Source organism: Capra hircus, chromosome 16 (genome assembly GCF_001704415.2).
Source record: "Capra hircus breed San Clemente chromosome 16, ASM170441v1, whole genome shotgun sequence".
NCBI classification, from domain to species: Eukaryota; Metazoa; Chordata; class Mammalia; order Artiodactyla; family Bovidae; genus Capra; species Capra hircus.
The window spans coordinates 48898328-48920070 of record NC_030823.1 but is presented as its reverse complement, the minus strand read 5'-3'; the positions used below and the strand labels follow the sequence as shown (position 1 = coordinate 48920070).

Sequence of the window (21743 nt, the reverse complement as noted above, 5' to 3'; positions counted from 1 at the left end):
ACTCAGCCTGATTCTTAATGACGTCATGCTGACTGCACACCCGTGGGCAGCGGCCAGTTCCCAGCCTGATGCTGGCAACTGAGCTGGGGTCTGGGCAGAGGCTGGAGGCCTGAGTTGGGAGGTGCCCACTCCTTAGCTGGGGGTCAGCCTGTGAGGGGAGGAAGGGCCGAGCTGGGGACCCTCCCCATAGGGGGCTGGGGTGGCTGGAATGAGAGGCACCACCAGGGCCCCGGCATGGCTCGGGAACAGGGCCGTCAGCGAAGGCTCAAGGCGCCGGTGCTGACCTCACAGTCCTCCGCGGCCTCGCCTTGGCGCGCAGTGGGTGCTGCTGCCTAATTAGGTTCTGCTGTGCCAGCCCGAGCCCCACGCCCGGCCCCGTTCCGGCAGACGTGTCCAGGCATGGCTCCTGGGCTCCTGCTGCGGCAGGAAGCGCAGGCCTGCTTGGATCCCCGGCAGCAGCCGGCACAGCAGCCGGAGCAGTGCCTACCTCTCGGGCTGTGTGGCCAAGGGGCTGTGGGGGTCCAGTTGCCCCGGAGAAGCTACCTGCAGGTGAGCTGGGGGCCCGGGCCGTGTCAAGGGGGGCCCAGGATGGGAGGTAGGCCTGTGGAGGGCAAGGGTGGGCCCAGCCCGGCTGGGGTGGACGAGGCCTCTGGGCTGGATGGAGGGCTGCATGGCATTGCCCCTGTGCTTGTGGGATGAGCAGGAACCCAGGGAACTCCTGGGGGAGCGGGGAGGGGATGAGCAAGGCTAGGGTGGGGGACCCTGGTGGTTGAGTCTGGGGAGTGGCAGCCTATTCTGGGGGGAGGGGTTGCTGCTGCTGATTTGACATGGGGGTGAGGCAAGAGGAGAGCCTGGGTGGGGTGAAACCTGCTGGAGTGGAGGAGGGGCCCTTCTTCTGGGGGGGCCGGAGAAGGGACACAAAGTAGGGCTGCTCTGAGGGGCCCTTGGGGGGTGCTGCCCCCACCCCCAGCTGTTTTTTTCCTCCTTGGGCAGAGCGTGGCTCCCAGGGTCTGAGAGCCTAGGTGTCCTGATGGCCCTCCCAGGGCCGGGCCTCAGAAGCTCTGTCCTGTGCACATCAGGAGGGCTCCAGAGCCCAGTGGCCAAGGCCCCCATCCCGGCCTCTGTGGTCTCTCTGTGCCCCCAGGGAGGAGGCTCCGAGGAGGGAGTGGGCACTGAGGAAGCCTATGGAAGGACACGGGCGGGCGAGTGAGGAGCTGGGTAGATGCGGGGGAGGTGGGGGGAGCAGCAGAGGGGCCTGAACAGAGGCCCAGGTGCGACAGAGCCTCTGTGGAGGCTGCAAGGAGGCTGGGCGGGGCCTGGGCCCAGCCAGCCCAGGGGCAGGGGGCAGCCTGAGAGGCCAGCATGGCCTCGAGCCACTGCCCAGACTGAGTGGTGGCTGGGAGGGCCCGAGACCGCAGACCTGGGGCGACAGCGCAGTGGGCCCTGAGGGCTGGAGCAAGGGCAGAGGGGCCTGGCTGGGCCGTGGGCTCCCCCTGTGGTCTGTGGGCCCCTGCGTGGCCAGGGCATCCAGCACTATCTACAGAAGAGGCTGGCTGGTTTCTGTAAAAACATCCCCTGTTTTGCCTTTGAAATTTATCGAGCTGCGGGACAAGTCCCAGCAGAGAGATGCAGCCACACTCGGGTGATGAGGCCACTGATATGGTCCCGGTCGCTGGCTGCGCCTGTGCGTGTACGTACGCGCTCAGTCGTGTCCGGCTCTGTGCGGCCCCGTGGACTGTAGCCTGCCAGGCTCCTCTGTCCCTGGGATTTTCCAGGCAAGAATCCTGGAGTGAGTTGCTATTTCCTTCTTCAGGGGATCTTCCCCACCCAGGGATCAAACCCACGTCTCCTGCATCTCCTGCACTGGCAGGTGGATTCTTTACCACTGTGCCCCCTGGGAAGCCCTTGGCTGTGCCGGCTCCTCTCCCAAAGCCTTGATACTCCGGTGGGGCAGGGGCGGGGGTTGCGGGGTCGCCCTCCTGCCTGACTCCCACCAGGCTGCCCTGCACCCTGCCCTGGAGAGGGAGTGGGGCTGGACTGCTGTTCAGACTCCATCTGGGCAGGGGAAGGGGCGGGGCCCTCGGGCAGAGGGACCTCAGTGCAGCCCCTCCCTGCCTCCTGCAGGTGGCGGGCCTCAGCTAGTAAGCCAGGCCAGCCCCGCCTCTCACCTGCTGCCCCACCTCCGAGAGCCAAGGTCTTTCTGCGATGGCGCCCTCGCCCGAGGACCCGGGCCCTGATCTGGAGAGCAGACGGTCTTTCCTGAGCACCAACATCGTGCCTGTGGGTGAGTGCAGTCTCCAACCAGACAGTGGCGTGGTTCTGGGCTCACCTGGCAGGTGTGATGTCCTGGTCCCACCCGAGGAAAGGGTCAGGCCTCCTCCGCTGGAATGGTGGGGGGTGCTGTGGGCTGCCAGGAGTGGGACCTCTTCTGGGCAGGGGAAGCAGCACAAGCCGACTGCTTAGGAAGCCAGCTTGGGGGCTGCCAGCTCTCTCTCCGGCTCCGTCCGGCTCGGTCGGACCCCTGCGAGCCCTGCGCTGGCTTGGGGGGTCCTCAGCTGGTTTGGGCCTCCTATGACCACGTGCCGTGCCTCTAGTTCTGGCCCTTGGTATGCATTTCCTGTGGCCTGCATCCTGTGGCCTGTTGGCTGGGACACTTGTGGCCTTGGAAGTGGGTTGTGTGGGTTGAAGAGCCCACTGTCTTCTCGATTTTAAAAACCACGGGAGTTTAGTGTCCAGACTGGAAAGTACACAGACCCCATGGGTGTAGCTGGGCGCGGTCATGCAGCGGGAACTGCGGGCTCCAGCTGCCCCCACACTCTGGCTCTCCAGTCTTCTCACGTCCATCACCCAGCATCTGTCTGTTGCGTCTCGACTTCCAACTGTCGGAGCCACGCAGGTGTGTGGGTAGACCTGGCCAGGTGTGAGTCCTTGCCTGAGGGGAGGGTGGGCGCCAGCGGTGCCCTGCTCCTCCCTGGACCGCCCAGGCTCCACATCCCGCCAGACAGACCGTGTCTGCAGTGCTCCGTGTGCCAGACTTATAGGGAGGTGGGGGGCTTGTCCCCTCCCTGCCCAGGGCGGTTGGCTGCTGTCTGCCCCGAGGTCCAGCATGCTGGGCTGAGTTGAGGTTGCCACAGTGTGTGTGCCCCTCCCTGCTCTGGGCCTGCCAGCCCCGAGCCAGGAGCTGCAGGATGCGGGGATGCTGAGCCCACTGGGGAGGGGTGTGGGTGGGCCACGGGAGCAGTATTCGGGGGCTTGGCACACTGCACCTCGGCAGTGTTTCCTTCTCAGGTATGTGGTTGGCCTGGTGCCCAGGGGCGGTCTCTCACCCACCCAGAGGGAGAGACCTTGGGGTGCAGATTTCTGGCTGGTTGGCTGGGCCCTCTGCTGTGCAGCATGTCTGTCTCTGCCTGTTGTTGGGGGGCGGGGGGCTCTTCCTGGCACTTCCTTGGCAGACACAGCAGTTCAGGGGACCCTGACTCTCCTGGGATGTCCTGGGTGGGGGTCTGCATGGTGCCTGGCTAGCACCGGGCTGTGGGCATGATGACGGATTTGTGTCTTAGTGGGGCATGCCTGCATGTGTGTGGGTGTGCGTGTGTGTGCTTCTGCAGATGAGGGCCTGCTCCTCTTGGGGGGCCATGCCCCCAGCAGAGCGCATGAAACTGAGAGTGTGTGCACACCTGTGGGCGTTACACTCCCTGTCCCCCACTTCTGGGCCCCGAGGGAGCCGCCCACCTCATTCCTCCACATTCCCTGGATGCGCCGAGACAAGCCTTCTCCGCCTGAGGGGGTGTCTGCTTGGAGGCACGCGGTCCCCTGCCTGGGCTCAGGGCCTGCCTTTCACCTCAGTCTGGGATGGACACCCAAGGAAGGGGTGCTTGGACAGGGGAGCGGAGGGGAGGGGAGGCCTCTGGGCCCCTGGCAATTCTGGCTGTTGGGAGCGGCTGTGATGTTGAGGAAAGGGGACCCCACCCTCAGACTGATGCCCCTCCCCCTGCTCCCAGCCCCCAACTCCATGCTCTCCTGTCTCCCCCACGCCTGGCTCGCTGATGCTGATGTCAGGTTAGATCCTGTGCCGGGTGTGGGGCTGAGGGCAGGGCTGGCAGGGTTGGGCAGGGGCCTGATCTGGCCTGGAAGTCCTTCCAGAAGGTCCTGAGGCAACCCTGGTGAGCACGGGACAGTAGGAGGCCCGTGGGCTGGGTGATAGGCTCAGAACTGGCGAAGCAGGCCAGTGTGTCCTGGAGGCTGTCTGGGACGGTCAGGAGGCTCCTTCTTGCCCTGGACTGAAGCACGTCTGGGCTCCTGTGGGCCACAGTGGCTGAGTTCTGTCCCCAAATGGGAACCAGTGGAGTGGGCGAAACAGAGGCACCCCAGAAGTGGGGGCTTGGGGGCTGCTCTGGAGTCCTGGTCGCTCGGGCTGTGGGGCCAGTGACCCACCTGGAGCACACTCGGTGCCACCCACGCTGGATTTGTGTCCATGGTGTCCATAGTGGGGGCTCCAGCCCGGGCAGTGCATGTGGCTGGTGTGGCTCACGTTCTGTGGCTCTCATCTCGGCCTAGGGCTCTTGGCCCAGAGCAGACCACACATACCAGCTCCTGCTGGGCCTGGGCGGGTGGACAGGGTGGGGCCAGGCCCCACCCCCACAGCGTGTTCTCCTACCCAGGTTCTCCTGCATTTAGAGTTACTTAATCCCATGCACAGGGAGGCCTGGCGTGCTGCGATTCATGGGGTCACAAAGAGTCGGACATGACTGAGCGACTGAACTGAACTGAATCCCATGCAACAGGCGGGAGAGTGCAAATGAGCTGCCCTGAGGTTATGGATCTGGGGGTGCTGTGGGAGGGGCTTGAGGCGTGGGTCTGGCTTCCCACCACCAAGGGGCTTGCAGTGCTGGGGCAGTGGAGTGACTCCTTGCTGGCCTGGGGCCGGAGGGTCTGTGGCGGCTGTAGCCTCTGGGCCGTGAGGCTGGGGGTGGGGACTGGAGTGAGTCTACAGGGCAGGAGTGTGAACTCCTGGGGCTTCCAAGTGTGTTCAGACTGCTGCTTACCTGGGAGTTGGTCCCCCTGTGCTGGCCTTGCTGCGTCTCTTTCCTGATGAGGGCGGGGCCTGCTGGAGATGGTCTGGACACACAGAGAACACCCTCCCTGACCCTCTGCGTGCAGCTCCAGCTGCTGCAGGTCACGGCCTGTGCCTCTCTGTCCCTCACTCTCCTGCTCCCTCCTGTCGAGCCCCGCCCTGGGAGCCTAGACCTGCGGCTCCCTTCTAACCTTTGCATCTTCTTCCAGAGCATAACTTTTCCTGGCTGCCTCCCTCTGGTGGACGCGGTGCCTTGGCCATCACCAAGTGCCTAGCTAGCCTGTGATCGCTGGCAGTTATGCCGGCATCTGTCTGCACCTCTCCTTGTTTCCTTGGAGGCGCTGTGTGCTTGGCATCCAAGCTCTTGAAGCTCCTGCCTTCAGCTTCCTGGGCAGCCTGGGCGTCTGGTGCACTTGCTCTAGCCTCCCCGGCCACCTTTCCTTGGTTGGTGTGGGGCCATGGGCTCTTTTGGAGGAGGCAGGACTTATGGACTCACCTTCAGGATGATCTGCATGTGGGCAAAGTGACTGTGACTCCCTGGACAATAGCAGCTTTGGGCTCCTTCATTCTCTGGACACCCTGGGGCCCTCTGGGCAGGGGCATGCTCCCCTCATGAAGAGTCCTTATCCTCAGGAATCCAGAATGCAGCCTGGTTTAGAGAAGCAAAGCCAAACCCTGCCTGTGAGTAGACAAAGTAGACATTATAAAGTCCAAGTACTATGAGCTCATCTGCTTCCCTCAGGTGCTCATTTGTGGCCTATTAACTCTTGGTTTACACACAGCTTCTAACAGGTGGCCCAGAGGGTGAGCAGGCCAACTGGACTCCCCAGTCTTGACTGCAGGGTTTCCTAGCCAGGTGGATGGGGGACAGAACCTTTCTGATCATGTCCTCTGATCCTGCAGGCCCCTCTTCCTGGTGCCATGTGCACTGATGCTTCTTGTCTTCATGAATCCTGGGCTGGTTGTGTGGATGAAGCCATGAGTTGTTTTGGTCCTGGGCATCCACCCAGGTCCTGGGTGTAGAGGGATACCCCAGCCTCCACAACTGGGGTGGCATGGGGGTCCCCCATGCTCAGAGCTTCTGCACAGGGGAGATTTCTTCCCTGCAGCTCCCAACTACCCATGCACCAGAAACCTAGCACACGTCAGAGCTGGGCCAGGCCCTGGGGCAGAGACCTGGCTGTGATGGCGGGTGGGGAGGCAGACAGCCCCAGACTATCCTGCCGGGTCTACAGAGGGGTGGGCACCCCAGGGCAGCCTGGAAAGGGGGCCGGACCACTGAACTCTGATCAGGAGAAGGGAAGGGGCTGTGGCAGGTAGAAGCAGGGGATGGAGCGGCTGGTCCAGTGTGGGGCCAGTGCACAGTCGGGGGCTGCAGCTAGGACCCTGGGAGCTGCTTCCTGTGGGAGGAAACCTGGTCTTAGGGGTTTCCAGAGTGAGGTCAGGGGAGCAGGGGGCCTCATGCCCTGAACACAGGACACAGGACACCTCTGAGTTGACCAGTGCTGGTGGCTCACTCTCCAAGCACTGTGCCCAACCATCCTGGCCAGAGGAAGCCAGCCAGGCCAGTAGCAAGCTCAGCAGAAGTTGTTTGGGTTTCGCTGAGGCCAGAGGGTGTATGAATGTATTTTGAGGTGAGGGGTATTAGGGGTGGCAGGTTGGGAGCTCTCTGCAGGGACTGGTGAGGGGGCTGGTCCAATCTCTCTAGAGTCTGGTTAGATGAGGAGGGGTGGGGCAGGAAGGACACCCTTCAGGTGGGTGTGGGGGTGAGGGGCATGAAGTCCTGCTTGGCCCCTCCCAGGACCTACTCCAGAGCCCAGTGCCCAGTGCCTCTGTCCTCCCACAGGGCTGGGCAGCCTTGTGGGCAGGGGACAGCTAGCTGTCAGCGTGTGCGGGCACAGGACTCCAGACCCGAGCTGGTGGGAGAGGGAGAATGTAGTCCAGACCTGGCCCCTGGATGACAGCTTCGGGGTCTCCTTTCCATCCAGCTGGCCATGAAGGGGGCACCTGGGCAGCAGCAGGGTGCCACTCTGCCTAGTTCAGACCCCCTGCTCTCTGAGCATGGTTGCCCACCCCAGAGACTTGAGGTCCACTCTCCACTCCCACCAGGAGTCACCCCACTCAAGATGCCCAGGACCTCCTCCTGGCCGGGTGCACCATGGACATCCCAAGGCCAGTCAGATGGCTCTGCCTGAATCTCAGACTTCTCAGCGTGAGAATTTGATGTCAGCTCAGTTTGAGAGGACAGCACTGCCCCCCATGGTCCAGGAGCCCAAGTCTTGCTCCTCAACGTCTCGAGTCCCCACACTTTTCTCCATGCCCATGGCCTTGCCCATCTGAGCCACCTGGGTGTCCACATCTGCCTAACAAGGCCTGCAGCCAGACCTCCTGTTGCACAGCCTCCCATCTCCCCTCTCCTGGCCCCTCCCCACTAACCACCTGTCTTACTTATCTTCTGGACCTGACCTGAGAACACCTCCTCACTTTTGTCTCTAAGACCCTCTGTGATCTGGCCCCTGCATCCCTTTCCTATCTCGCACCCCCCAGCCCTTCTCCCTCTGCTCAGCCCCTCCCCTCTAAGGATCCCTCCTGCTGTGGTCCCTCCAGGAAGCTGCCTAGTGTCAGCTGTGACAGTTTTCATTAACCAGGATGCAAGGCGAGTTGGTTAGCTCACACTGGTCAGTGGGCAGAGGACTCCAGGGCAGGGGTCTTGGGATGGGGGCCCATTGAATCCCCAGTCATCCCAATGGGTACCCTGGGGACTCACAAAGAGTGTCTGTCAGTGGTTACAGGACGGAAGGAACAAACAAGTGAGGGAATGAATGAATGGGCTGGCCGCTGCATGGGAGCCATATTTGGTTCATAAGAGTGGTGGGTGGAATAGGCCAGGGGCTTGGGCCTGGGGTAAGAAGAGGGGCAGGCCCCAGTGTCTCCTGGTCCAGAGACCCCCCTGGGGTGGCCCTGGGGAGGGTCTCTCTGCTAGGACCACCCTCCTGTGCTCTGGCCACCCTTTCTCTCTGTCCCTCCCCACTGTCTAAGGCACACTCCCCTCCCCCACCCATCTCCCTCCTTGTCACCCAGGTCCTTCCCTGCCGCTCCTGAGCCAGTGAGAAGGCAGCTAGGTGAGAAGGCAGTGGTGGGCACTGAGGGTAGGTTGGGGTGCCTTCAGGGAAGATGGGGAGGGTGCTGTGCTTCTCCACCCTGTCCTGTTCCCCACCCGGGGCCAGGAGAGGGCACCTCCAGCCACCCCTGGCTTGGGCAGGTCAAGGACTCTGCCCTCCCCTCCCCATCCCAGCCCAGCCCCATCCATACCTCCTCCCTGGCCTGCGGACCTTCACGTCCATGCTGCCGTGAGCTGCCGCCGCCGACTGTATTCTCCCCAGCTGACCCCAGCTCCTGCTCTGGAAGCAGCCCTCTGCCCCACCCCTGCCTGCCCACAGCCTCCCACCCTTCCTGTCCACAGGCAGCTCCCTTGCAGGCCCCCCGGTGTGGGGGTTGCTCATGTGCTCTACCTCCTTCATCCAGATGTGGACTGTGCTGCCCGACCCAGGGGTTCAGGCTGGCCTGGCCTTGTGGATGGCCACATTATACATGGCTTGGACCAGGCTCCCCGAGTCCTGACCCAGCTCAGGCGCCCTCCCTGTCCTGCCAGGCCCAGATGGAAGTGCCCACCCTTGCCAATGAAAAAAGCACTTTGGGGGCCAAATACCTGGTCTCTGGTGGGGGAGGCCTGGGGCAGGTGCCTTCCTCTTCCTGCACCTCAGCTCCCTCTCCAAGGAAAAGCGGGGTCAAGAATTGATGGTTCCTAAGGGCTGGCAGAGCCTATAGAGACCTCCAGTCCATCAGAGATCCCTCCAGTCAGCACCATCTTGGGGCAGCAAAGTTCCTGGCGGGTCTGGGGGCAGCTCACCCACTCCCCTTCTGGTGCCCATGGAGATGGCTGGTTACCACCCAGGCCAGTGCTGGCCAGGCCAGGGCTGCCCCCTGCACTGTGTGTAGAGGCGGGAGATGGGTGAGCTGGCTCTGATCCTGCACGCTGTCTTGAGTTCTGATGGAGAACGAGACGTCTTAAGACCAGATGCTGGTGAAAACTGAAACACTTTCTAAATTTAGCGGGTGAGAATTGCACATTTACCCAATTACGCTTATTGATCTGGTGAGCGCCCATGGCGTGTGCTGTGCCTCTCACTGCCTCTACGTGTGTGTCTTTGGGCCTCTGCCCTCAGGAGTGACCTTGGGCTCTCGCCTGGACCACCTGCTGCTCCCAGAGCCAGGCAATGCTGTCCATGGGGATGGTTTCCAGGTGCCTGGAGCAGTGGGTCAGTCTGGAGAGGAGATGTGCCTGAGGCCACCTGCAGCCAGAGAGGCTGGTATGTTTGGGGAAGCAGTGGGCACAGGGTGCCCCACCTGCAGGGCCCTCATCATCTTGCTGGAGACAGACTGGAAACAAGGGCAAAGCCCCTGTGACATCTCAAGGGAAGTTCTGTGTGGCAGTCCCAGAGGGAGTGAGCCTGGAGGATGAGGGAACCAGGGAAGGCTTCCTGCAGGAGGGGTCTCACTCCAGTCCTTGGGCGCCAGGTGAGAGGGGTGGAGGCCAGTGGGTGGGCCCCCTGGGCACCAGGCTGAGCGGTCTGTGTTGAGTGACAGGAGGGCTTGGAGCCAAAGCAGGCCGCTCAGGCCTGTGTAGGAGAAGCAGGGGTAGGGTGCCTTGGAGGGAGGCCCTGAGGCCAGAGGGGTTGATGGGGAGGCCTGCGTAGCAGCCAGCCAGGGACACATGGGTAAGGAAGGGTGGCCGGGGGGTCTCAGTGGGGGCACAGGTGGGTGAGCAGGGAGCAGGCTGTCCATCCTGGCTGCTGAGGCTGCCCCCAGAGGATCTGGAGGGCATGTCCACACAGACAGCACATGCCGAGTGCAGTAGGAGTGTCCGCACAGACCCCGCGCACTGTGTGCGGCCCTGCATCCACACACAGCCCATGCTTTGTGCAGCCTCCTTGTTTGGAGGCCCTGAGTCCCAGAGCTTCTGTGGTCCTCTTTGGGGATTCTTGGATTCTCTGGCTCAGGATGGAAACTTCTTTCAAGGCTTCCAATTTACATTTAAGTTTTGGCTTCCTGTGGGAGCAAGCCTAGTTTCCCTGTCTCATCGTTACCCTTGGTTTCTGCATGTCTGGGCGTCTGAGTGTCTCCATGTCTCTCTATCCCTGGGCCCTGGGCTCTCAGTTGTGTCCCCTGGGCACGGAGGGTGCATCCCTATGGGGGGTGGGGGCATGCCCTGACTGCTGCCTCTGTAGCTCTGGATGCATCTCTCTGACAGTTGCGGCAGTGTTGGGGTGGCGGGGGTCTTTGTCTCCAGTTTGCAGCCCAGTGGGAGAGCCTGAGGCCTGGGAAAGCCTGAGCAGAGGCTGCCAGAGCTAGGACAGCCTTGGCTAGACAAGCATCCCCAAGCACTTGCCTGGTTTCAGCTCCTAGTGCAGGCGTGCAGGGGGAGGCAGGAGCAGGAGTTCAGCCCTTGTCCAGTGCACCGGGAAAGCAGAAACCCTCGGGAGATAGGCTGGCCCTGGCTGGTGCCAGCATGCTATTTCTTGGGAGTCAGCAAGGCCCTGCCTGGGAGGGATCTTGAGGCCCACCCCATGGTCTGTGGCACATCATGGCACCTACCATGCAGTCTGGGGAAAGTTGGGCCTCTCCAGGCTGCAGCAGTCTAAAAAGAACCTTAGAGACCAACAGGTCTTATACTCAGGGAAACTGAGGCCCAGAGAGGGGAGGCGTTGAGCTGAGGTTACATCTGCACGGGTCTGTGGGGAGCTGGGACCCGAGTGTGCATCTTGATCCTGTCATTACTAGACCAGAGCCGGCAGGCGGGATCCCGGCCTCTCTGGACACAGGTGCCTGAATGGACCTGTTCTCTGACTGGCCTGTCCCTGCTTCCTCCACTGCAGTAGAAAGGGGCAGTGGGGGGCTCTCAAGAAGCCTGATCTGGCTGAGAGGTCCCACGAAGGAGAGACCAGGGTCCAGAGCCTGTGTGTCACTGCTTAGGGGGCCCCCAAGGACCTGGAACAAGGAGTGTGCTGGGGCAGCTGCTAGGGAGTGTTGTCCTTTGTGGCGGGCAGGCAGTGGGCAGTTCCCACTGCTGCCCCTGGTGTCCAGGCTCTCTCTCGACTGTTGGGGGGGGGAAGAGGGGAGTGTCCCAGTTTCCAAGACAGCGGCAGCTAAGCGCCCCTCCTCTGACTCAGGGCCCTCGGCCCCCTGATGTGAGCTGAGGGTTGGGGGGTGCCTGGTGTCCTGCCCAGGAACCTCTCTGGGGCTGGGCCACCACCCCTCCCCCACCAGCTCCAGGCACTCCTGCAGGTTTCTGTACGTGCCACCTTACGCCTTGGGTGAGGGGTGGCACAGGTCCCTGCTTCAAGCACCAGGGTGGCGGTGGATGGGAGTGTGGTGGGAGGGCAACGCCTGGCACACACCCGTCTCACGGCCGCCGGCTGGCTCCACAAGTGTGCTGCCTCGGGATGGAGAAGCGGTTCTCGGCCCCGCCTCCTTCCCGGTCCCACGGCCCGGGCCTACCCGAGGCCCGGAGCCGGGGCGTGGGGGTGGGGCGGGGAGGCTGCCGGCGCATCCTTGCAATGTATTATACTTTGGCCGGGCCAGCGCGGGGCCGGCCGGTTGGCCACACTATGCGCCCGGCGCCCCGCGCTCTGCGCTCCGGCTCCACGGCCCGCTCCCGCAGCTCTGCGCTGGCCGCGAGCCCGAACCCCTGGCCCCCTCCCCGCGCGGGGCGGGCAGGGGGTGTGGTGCGGGAAGCACGAGTGACAGCGCTCTCCGCGCGCGGCGCCTCCACGGGGCGCAGTGTCAGCGCGCCGAGCCCGCCGCGCGCGCAGCCCGCCGCGGGCTTCCGAGTCGGCGGGGCGATGCCGCCCGAGCCTGAGTCCCAGCCCTAGCCCGAGCCCCGGGCCGGCCGCTAACAGCGCCCCAGCCCGGACTGCCGCGGTCCCCCGCCGCCGCCGCCGCTTCGGAGACAATGGACGCGGGAGCCGCCCCGCGGAAGCACAGTAGGTGCCGCGCCGCTCCTGTTGCTGCGCCCGGGGCTCTGTGAACGCGCGGGGGCGCCGCTGCCCTGGGCGGCGGGTCCGGGCCCTAGCGGGGAGGGGGCGCGAGCAGCTCCCCTCCTGCTGGCCTCCGCCGCCGCCTGGTGGGTCGAGCTGCTTCTGAGGTCCAGACCTCGGCCCTGGTCTTGGAGGGGTCGGGCCGGGGTATGGGTGTAGGACGGTACGGGAGAGGTCCTGGGCTCTCTTTGAGGCTGCAGATGCGGGCTGAGGGATCCGGGGGCCGCCCCCTGCAAACTTTCCTGCCCTGGTTGGGGATGGATGTCTGAGCTGAGACTGTGCCCCCAGAGCCCTGGTCCAGAGGCCACGTTTTCTAGCTGGGTGTGGACGGCACAACAGGGGCCCTGCCTTTTGGGTGCTGGGTGGACATTGCGCAGAGAGGGGGCTGGCATGTCTCCTGGGGATGCAGGTGCCGCTTCTGGCCTCAGGCCAGCCTCTCCCAGTGCTGGTAGGCAGGGGTGTGTGTGGTGGGCACTGCTGTGGCTGGCAGGACCAGCCAGGCTCAGGGAAAGCTCTGCTTAGGTGGTCTGCTGATAGGGGTGGGAGAAGCAGGCCTTCCTGGGGCCCAGGGCCTTCGAGTGGAGCTAGGGGGCCAGTGTCATTTTGGGGATGTGGACACGTCTGTGGCTGGCAGAGGGAGGAAGCCCAGGAAGCAGAAGGCCTCCCCACCCCTCTCTTCCACCCTGTCCTGCTCAGGGACCTTGAGCTGCACAGAGTGACTGCAGACCTCCTGCCCAGGCTGGCCTTTCCCCATGGCCTTCTCCACCCCTGGAAATGTGCCAGCTCTGTGTCCTCTCTGTTCCTTTGTGCCTGGCCCCCGAGAGGTGACACCGGGGCACCTGGGGCCCGAACGTTGCACTCACGGCAGCATTTGTGATCAGCCAGGGTCCTCTGAGCCCCTAGCCCAGTCAGAGAGCTGCAGCCCCAGAGGGGGTTCACAGAGGTCAGAGGTCATCATTTCCTCTCCTGGGTGGTGAGAACAGGAGCCACCTGGCCTGTCTCCCCTAGGATTCTGCGGTAAGCAGTCCCCCGTTCCCATCATATTCCCTCTGCATGTAACCCCTAGCCGCATCCTCCGTGTGGCCCTGCGGGGAGGATCAGGGGTTCCAGAAAGTGTGGGGAGGCAGGTGGAGTGTGTGCCCTTGGACAGTGTCTGAAGGGTCCCCATGGCCCCCTTTCCCAAGGCCCAACAGCTCGGTGCCCCTGCCCTGGCCTGTGCCTGCCCAGAGGCTGTGACCCTGTGCCCGTGGTGGCAGAGGGCTCATCCTTTCTCAGCCCAGGCAGTGTGTGCTGTGCCTGGGGTGCCCTGGCTGGAGGTGAGGGGTCTGCTGGCCTTGACCTCTTGTATGAGGTGAGTCCAGGGAGTGCAGTGAGCCCAAGGCTGGTCTGGGGTCCCCGGGGTTGAGCCTGTCACCCAGCCACCGGCAGAGCTGATGCGGCTGCTGTCAGGGAGCTGCTGGGGGCACTGGGAGGACGACCAGCAGGCTGGCAGCGACCCCTCCTGGGGGTGGCCAGGCAGGGACTCCCTCAGCTGGCACTTGGGGTAGGTCTGTGGGATCCCTTAGGTGCCAGAGGGGCCAGTGGGTAGGAGAGATGCCTGCAGACCCTCTAGGAGGTTCCTTGAGGCCCTCACTCCGTGCAGCTGAGAGCTCAGCTTACATAATCCCCCACCCTGCACACAGGTTGCCGTAAGCGGCAACAGCCAGGTTTGACAATACGAGTTGTAATTGGATTTTAATTTTTAATGTCTGCAGTAGATGAGCTGTGGGCCAATTTGTATATATTCTGCTACCTTGCACTTATTTGGACTACTTCATTAGCTGGTAACTATCCTGCCTGCCCTGCCAGCTACTCCCTTGAAGGAAGGGAGTCTGGGCCTGGGACCCATGGGTGGCCTACCACCTGCTCTCCTCCTGTCACTGCTGGGTCGACTGTCCCCTACTCTGTCCTGCACCCATGTCCACTGTAGCCCCCAGGCCCCGCACTCTGGGAGCTGCTGGGAAAGGACAGCCCTCAGGGGCTCGGGGCACATACCCACTGAACCTGCAGATTTCTTGCGGCCCAGCAGGACTTTTGACCCCAAGGGCCACTGGACAGACAGGATCCTGGGCCTTCTAGGGCTCTGCCTGCCCCTGCCAACTGCCAGACCCGTCCTGGGAGCCAAGGTTGGGGTGGGAGTCAGGACTCCACTGCCCAGTCTCCCAGGTGCTGGGGGTGGGCACGCCCTGGCCTATCCCTGAGCCTCCAGACAGACCCTGGCCCTGGGCGGCAGCAGGACCTACACGCCATCGACTCCACCCCCTGCTGCAGCTCTAGGGGTCTCGGGAGGCAGGACGGCCTTCTCCCTGCACTGCCCGCCCTCCGGATTATTCTTAGGTCTGTTGTGTAACAGGCCCGCATCCACGGAACAGGGAGGGAGGGCTCCTGGGAGATGTCTCCAGCGCAGCCGCCAGCCAGCCAGTTTGTCCCTTCGCAGCCCAGCACAAAGGGACAAAGGAGGGCGCCTGGCTACCCAACTCAGCCTGACCCGGGGAAAGGGCCCCGGCCCGAGGGCATGTGCTCCCTGGGGCTCATCTGGCCTGGGGCTATGGTAGCTTCCAGCCCCTGCAGCTGTGTGTGTATGTGTGTGTATCCCTCTGCGGCAGAGTGGTCTGGGGGTCCACTCTGCTCCCAGTCTGCCCCTCAAGGCTCTTCTTCCTGCTTCTTCCCCGCTCTGTGCTCCCAGCAGCCTCTGGGGTTGATCGCAGGGTCTCCACCCCCGCAGATCAGAGCAGACTTCACGCCTCTTTTCGCAGCTCTTACTCCGCATCAGACGGGTTCAGCCCGGGGCTCCAGGAGGCTCTGGCTGAATGGCAAACAAGCCCATCCAGGTGGCCCTGAAAATGTGTGGGGAAGGCCCTGAAAGGCTCCCCTAGCCTTCATCCTGTGGGGTCAGCAACCACTTCACTGCCTCCATCCCTGTGGGGCCTGCGGAGATGTGCATGGACCCTGGCTCTTGTACAGGGTTTCGCTCCCAGATCCCGGGGAAAAGGGTGAATGGCCGGCACATTGGGGGAACCCACCACGGGTCTGTCCCACCAGTAAATGGGACCAAGCAGCTGAATGGGTGTGGGGAGCACAGAGACAAGTGAGCCAGACAGGAAAGCTGTGATGGAAGAAGGCGGGGACCACCTGTGGGTGGGGCGAGGGGTGGGCTATGACTATGACCCCGGGCTTCATTTATGAATGAGACCTCAACCCCAGGAGGGCAGGGAGGGCAGTGGTAGGGGCAGTCTCTGAAATGTCCCTGCCCTCTCACGCAGGGAGGGAGAGCCTGGGGGAAACTCTGACTTGAGCGAGGCACCGGTTCTCCTGCCTGGCCTCCCCTGGTCCCCAAGCTGCCTCTGTCCTTTGAGTCATTCTTTAAAGGGGCTCCCTGCCAGGGTGGGAGGCTCCTGGACCTAAGGCTGCTGTGGTCCTTGTCCTGGTGGCTCCCAGACAGTCAGACCCCGGCAGAGGCCTCAAGAAGGTGTCTTATTTCCTGAACCCATGAGCCCAGAGGGTAGCATGAGTGCCCTGGGGCTTCTGGAACAAATGACCACAGACTGGGGGGGCTTCAAATTACTGGTGCTATTCTCACACATCCTGGAGGTGGGAAGTCTGAGGTCAAGGCGTCAGCAGGAGCTCGCTCCCTCTGAAGCCTGCATCCTCAGCCTCAGCCTCTGTCCTCACTCGGCCCAGTCCTCTGTGTGTCCTGTTCTCCTTCTTCTTATAAGGGCACTTGTTGGATTTAGGCTCCCTTGGGTAATCCAGGATGGCCTTGTCTCAAGATCCTTAATTTGATTACATCTGCAAAGACTTTTTCCAAATAAGATCTGAGATATAGATACCTCTTTTGGGGGCCACCATTCAGCACCCCACATTGGTCGTGTTGTCTGTCTACTGCACCCACTGGTGGACACCTGTGAGCCAGGGCCTGGATCTCACCTCTCTGGGCCTCCCAGGCTGAGGACGGGGCTGGTGTGGGGTTCTCTGACATATAAGCAGGGCTGCCCAGCTGTGGAGCCCTGCCTGGCTGCCTCCTGGTTTCTGACACCCCCCTCCCCCCGCCCCATCTCTCCTTGGCTGAGACTGACTCCAGAGGCTCCTGGGGGAGGTGTGGAGGGGGCCCTGGAGGTCCTGGCCTCCTGGGGGTTTGGAGACTGGGTGGGTCCTGGGCAGGGGCTTTATCCTCTTAGTGAATGGCTGCTCCCAGATCCTACCAGCCACTGGTCACAACACTACCTGCGGGGAATCTCCCAAATGCCCCCGCATCAGAGCCTAACCCCTGCAGCCAGCGGTTTGGGGGCTCTAGTGCTTCAGTCAGCTGCTCTGACCAGGACCTTCTGGCCCTGGTGTGGCCCCTTGCAGCCCCAGAACTGTGTGTAGCAGGCCTTAGGTGTTAGCTGAGAGGATGGAAAACAGACTCAAGAGAGGTATGGGCTGCTACATACGTGTTGTAAACAGAATACCAGGTCAGGGATGGGTGGAGATCAGGTCTCCAGGTAGCTCTGCTTCCTGGGAGCATCGTCTGCTCTGGGCTTGCCCTCCCAGGATGGCTGGCATGAGGGGTGGGAGGGCCCCACCCCAGAGTGGGAAGGCCTGAGTCAGCTACAGTTCTCCAGCCCTTCTGTGGCCTGGGGCAGGGACTCAACCTCAGTGTCTTCACCTGTGAAATGGGGAAGTAATAGCCTGCAGTGCAGTAAAGGAGAGGCTGTTTGTGTGTGTAGCTCTCTGCCCCACCCGAGCTGGGACCCCCTTGCCACCGCCTCCCATTCGGCTCTTGCCTGAAGAACTGCCCCCCTCGGCCTCTGCTGCTTCCGAGCGCCTAGGGCTGAGCGATGGCTGCTGGTAGCCTGCAGGTCTTGGAACTTGGGTGAGCGTGGCCACTTCTCTGTACCCAGAGCTCAGCAGAGCCCAGCCTCCACCAGGGCCCCTAAGGGAGTATACAACAGCTTCCCAGCAGTGACCAGCATCCTGAGGCTGGTCGGAGGGGCTTGTCCCCTTCCCGTGCCGGAGCTGAGGGCCTGGCTCTCCATCTGGAGTGAAGCCGGGGCCTTCTGCCCCTCCCGCCTCCCAGGAGACCTTCCGTGTCCTCCAGGCTCCCTTCCTTCCTGGGTGGCCTTTCAGCATAGGGTGTTGCTCTGGGCCAGTCACCAAATGGCCCACTTTTCTGGGAGCTCCCAATCGTCTTCCCGAGCAGTGAGGACAAGGGCCTCCCGGGAGGCCTGGTGCAGCCTTCAGAAAACGGAAAGAGGTGAATCTACAGCCTGGTCCTGAGCCCCACCATCTCCTAGCATTCCTGGACCTGCAGCTCCCCGGGCTGTGGGTTCCTGGGCTGGATGCTGGTTCCCCAAGCTCAGCATCCTCACTTGTCACAAGGGATATGGGTGATGGCAGGGTGAGTGAGTTAACCTGTAGCCAAGGTGAGGAGCCTGCCAGAAGGTGGTGATTGCTCCACTTGAGCTGGGACTTCCTTGCTCTCCCCAGGGGACATGGGTTCCTGTCACTCGGCCCCTGGAAGCAGGACCCAGGGTGCCAGGCAGCGGTTGGCAGACAGGGCCTGGTGGTCCAGGATGGAGGCCTCTGTTGGCCTCCACATCGCCAAGGGGCCACGGGCTCCCGACCCCCCAGGTCCCACCATCTCTGGATGGAGACGGAGTGGTGGGCCTGCCTCAGCTCCTCTGGGGGTCTGGAGGCCAGAGCTGTGTGTGCTCAGAGGGGCCACCCCCCACCCCAGTTATTTGAGGGGATGTCCATGGGTTGCAGCCTTCTGCAACAGGCCAGAAACTGTCACCAAGAATATGGCTTATGAAGATGGCTTTGGGGGCAGTGCTGGCCATATACTCCTGGTCCCCGGAAGCCCCCTGCCCCCTGCCTGATAGCTTCTTTTCAGCCCCAGGAACTGGCTCTGTGGGCCAAAGCTCACCCCTGGAGCCGTAACCCTCACCGTTCCTCAGGAGAAGGGCCATGGGCAGCCCTGTAGGTTGGTGGTGTGGGACCCTTACCCAGTGCAAGGGCCGCCTGGAGAGGGTCCCCTGCACTCGGAGCAGAGAGCTCCCCTGTAACTGTTGATTGAGCCATCAGTGGATGGCCTCTGCCTCCTGTGTCCCTGGGCTCTGGGCCCCCAGCCTGGCCCCTGCCCCCCGCCGGGGCTGCTGGAGGGGATGATTCAGGCTGAGCTGGGGGAGGCGCTGGCATCCAGCACTCCCTGTGCCAGTGTCTGTTCATGCAGAAAACATGTTCCGAGCCTGGGATCTTGTCACCCTCCAGAAATGCCAAACCTGGGCAGTGGGGGCTGTGTTCCCCGCAGCCTGGAGGGCAGGCTGAGCGGGGCCCCTCTGGGAGGGGGCACCCCAGGGGGCCCCGTGGGGCTATGTCAGTCACTGTCTCACCCCCAGGCACCATGTCCACTGGGTTTGCAAAAGGAGAGGTGAGCCCAGGGGACAGCTGGGCCTGGATGCTGGATGGAGCCTTCAGGGAGCAAACGGGAGCTTCCCAGAGCAGTGCTGGGCTGGGGTCCCTGGGACCCACCCTGCATACAGGAGAACAGCCTGGTGGGAGGATGTAATCTCAGTTTAGAGACAGCACTGGAACTGGAGTGATCCCTGGGGAGAGGGCTGGCCCGAGTGGGATGTGAGGCTGCCCCCGCCTCATGTCGCCTCCCCCCACCTTGCCCTCCCCTCCTGCCTGGAGAGGCACCTAAATAATTCCTGTGTGGGGAGGCTTGGCCAGGGCTGTCCAGTCAGGTCCAGGGGCCTTGACCCTCCTTCTAGGTCTTGGGAAACCCCCTTATGTGTATTTTTTCCAGGCCTAGAGACCTTGGTCTTGTTATTGCCCCATTTAAAAGTTGAGGACAGGGAGGCTGGGTGGGGTGACCTGCCAGAGTTCCGGGGCAGCAGGTGGAGGCGTAGGTGAGACCCTGGCAGCTGGTTGATTAGGACAGTCTGTGCCCACAGTAGGGACTCACTGGGTGCTGGTTCCTCTTCCTTTCATGGAAGGGGTCGCAGGGCCCAGTCATGCTGGCTGTGGTGCGGGCGTTGGGACCACTGCTCCTGGCACAAACAGGACCCTCCACCTTCGGTGCTGCCCTCTGGCTTTCCCCCCACCAGGAGGAGAGCTGTGCCCCAGGATCCAGTCCTGCTGCCCTGCTGGGGTTCTCATTCCTGTGCACCCTGCCCCCTGGGGGGCTGGCATCCCATTCCTGCCGACCCCGCAGTGGGCCCTGCCTAGGTGTGCGTGCCCCACTCTCCCAGCTGGGGTGGGCTGCTGCAGCTGCCAGCGTCCCCAGGACTGTGGCCCACACTGGGCCAGGGGTGGCGGGAAAGCCCTTTCTGCATTCCTCAGGTGGGGAGGGGTAGCAAAGGGAGCCCCCAGCCCCCGGTGAGCCCAAGGCTTGGAGTCCTCTGCAGCCAGCACCACCTGAGCCTTGCTGGGGGTGGGGGAGGCAGTGAGCATGGGATCTGGGCTGCTGGGTTCCGCTCCCCCAGGGGTGCAGGAGGGGATGGTTGGGAGCCCACCCCAGGTCCGGGCACCTCAGCAGCACGCGGCTCCCGCAGGCTGTCTGCTGCAGAGCAGACCCCGTGATCACGGAGCGTTTCTGAGCAACCGCTTTCCAGGCCAGGCCGTGGCCCACTTCTCAGCTGCAGCCGGATTGGCGCAGCGAATTCCAGAGCAGCAGGTGGCCATCCTCCTGGCCCTCGGGCAGCAGCAGGGGCTGGGCTCCAGCGAACCTCTGCTTACCTAGATGGGCTTGGGGGTGGGGGGTGGGAAGGGGCTCTGCTTCCCCAGAGCAAAGCCAGCCTGTGCCGTTCTGGGCAAAGCTGTGTCCCGAGGGACTGAGCAAATGGACGTCACCGTGACCTATCCCTATTGCCATCACCCTTCCAGCCTGCATGGGCTGTGGCCTGCGTGGCTGCCCCCCCTCCCCCAGGATGGCTCAATGAGGGGTCATTCCATGGAGGCACCGAGTGTCCAAGTCCCGGCCCCTCATTCTGCTGGAGCTGGATTGGCAATGCCTTGGGTGGGCCTGGCCCCTTTACTGGGAGCAGGTGGCTTGATGGCTGACCTAACCTTTCTGGAAATCTTGTGGTTGTGATCCTGGGATGTGGGGACCGTGAGGGCCCTTGGACCGCCCCTCACGGATGAGGCCCCGAGTGTGGGGAGGGGAGGATTTGGGCACCAGTGAGGTGGGAGGGATTAGGGGCAGGAGAAGAAGGGGACGACAGAGGATGAGATGGCTGGATGGCATCACTGACTCGATGGCCATGAGTCTGAGTGAACTCCGGGAGTTGGTGATGGACAGGGAGGCCTGGAGTGCTGCGATTCATGGGGTCGCAAAGAGTCGCACACGACTGAGCGACTGAACTGAGCTGAGCTTCTCCTGACATGCAGGACGGGGGGCTCTGGGTTGGCTTCTGCAGTGTCTGGGCCCTGCTGGCCTCTCAGTAGCTGAAGAGCTGCTAGACTGGGTTTCTCAGGTGCAGCCCTGGGACTGGGGGTGCAGGGAGCCGGCCAGGCCCAGGACCTTCCAGTGTGGAAGTCGAGGCCAGTGGGCATCTGGGATTGGGCACCAGAGGCCGAGTTGGCATCTCCTCCACCTGCCTCAGGCAGACATGCACCCGGCCTGGGAGAGGCCCACTGCCCCCCAGCAGAGTCAAGGAGAGCCCCCTGAAAGGCCCACCTGTACCTCCCTCAGCTGTGGTGGGCATCAGCTGCCCCTTGGGATGGCGGGGGTGGTGGCAAAGGAGAGCAGGCAGGGGCTGAGGGCCCAAGGTGGGGCTGGGCTGGGTCAGGGAAGGTGGAGGTCCAGGCAGCCACGCCTTCCAGCAGAGGCGAGCTCGCCCAGGGTGCTGCCCCCCTCACTGGCCTCCCTGCTGGGGTAGGTAGCATCATCCCACGAGGTCTCAGGGGCAGGGTTGGGAAAGGCTGGGGGTCAGAGCCACGATCAGGAGACGTTTGGGTGCTCTGTCCACCCCTCTGCCCGTGCTGCTGCCCGGGGGCTCCTGTCAGCCCCTGGGGGGAGGACAGGGTCCCCCTCCTGCCTGTGCCCCCATCTTCACCCCTTACCTGTCACGGGCAGGGCAGGCATCCTCGAAGCAGGTTTGTGTGTGTTTGCATGTGCGTGTTTAGAGTATTTTTAAAGCGACTCTGCAGCTGTGCTCAGCTCGGCTACATTCTCCGGTGGGTGCTTGGCACGTGGCGCATTGTGGGGTTATTTTGGGCTTGGCATTATTGGGAGTTATATTCTGTGTCTGTAAGGAAACAGCATCAACACAGGCTGAGTTGGGGGGTACTTGATGCGTCTTAGGAAGTGGAGCCCAGAGTGAGATGGGGCCCTCGGGGGCTATAATAGGGGCAGGGCAGGTGTCTCCCTGGGGCTGCCCACTACCTCTGGCCCATGGGTTCTGATGGCCCTGCCCGGCGAGTCCTTCCCTGGTTCCCCTCCCAGGGGCTGCTCTGCAGAGACCTGCCGGCTTGAGCTGGACAGCCGAGGAGCCAGACAGAACAGGCTCTGGCTGGTGCCCGGTTCTGGGGGACTTTTCTCAGAGCAG

The 21743-nt window shown here is 63.0% G+C and overlaps 1 protein-coding gene across 1 annotated transcript in view; it reads left to right on the top strand.

Moving 5' to 3' along the window:
- Positions 419–21743, top strand: part of PLCH2 (phospholipase C eta 2) — a 64964-nt gene continuing 43639 nt past the window's right edge. Inside the window, exons 1-2 of the mRNA XM_018060479.1 lie at positions 419–549; positions 2125–2284. Coding sequence (XP_017915968.1) covers positions 2206–2284 — 79 coding nt within the window. The 5' untranslated portion in view covers positions 419–549; positions 2125–2205. The remainder of the gene's footprint in view (positions 550–2124; positions 2285–21743) is intronic.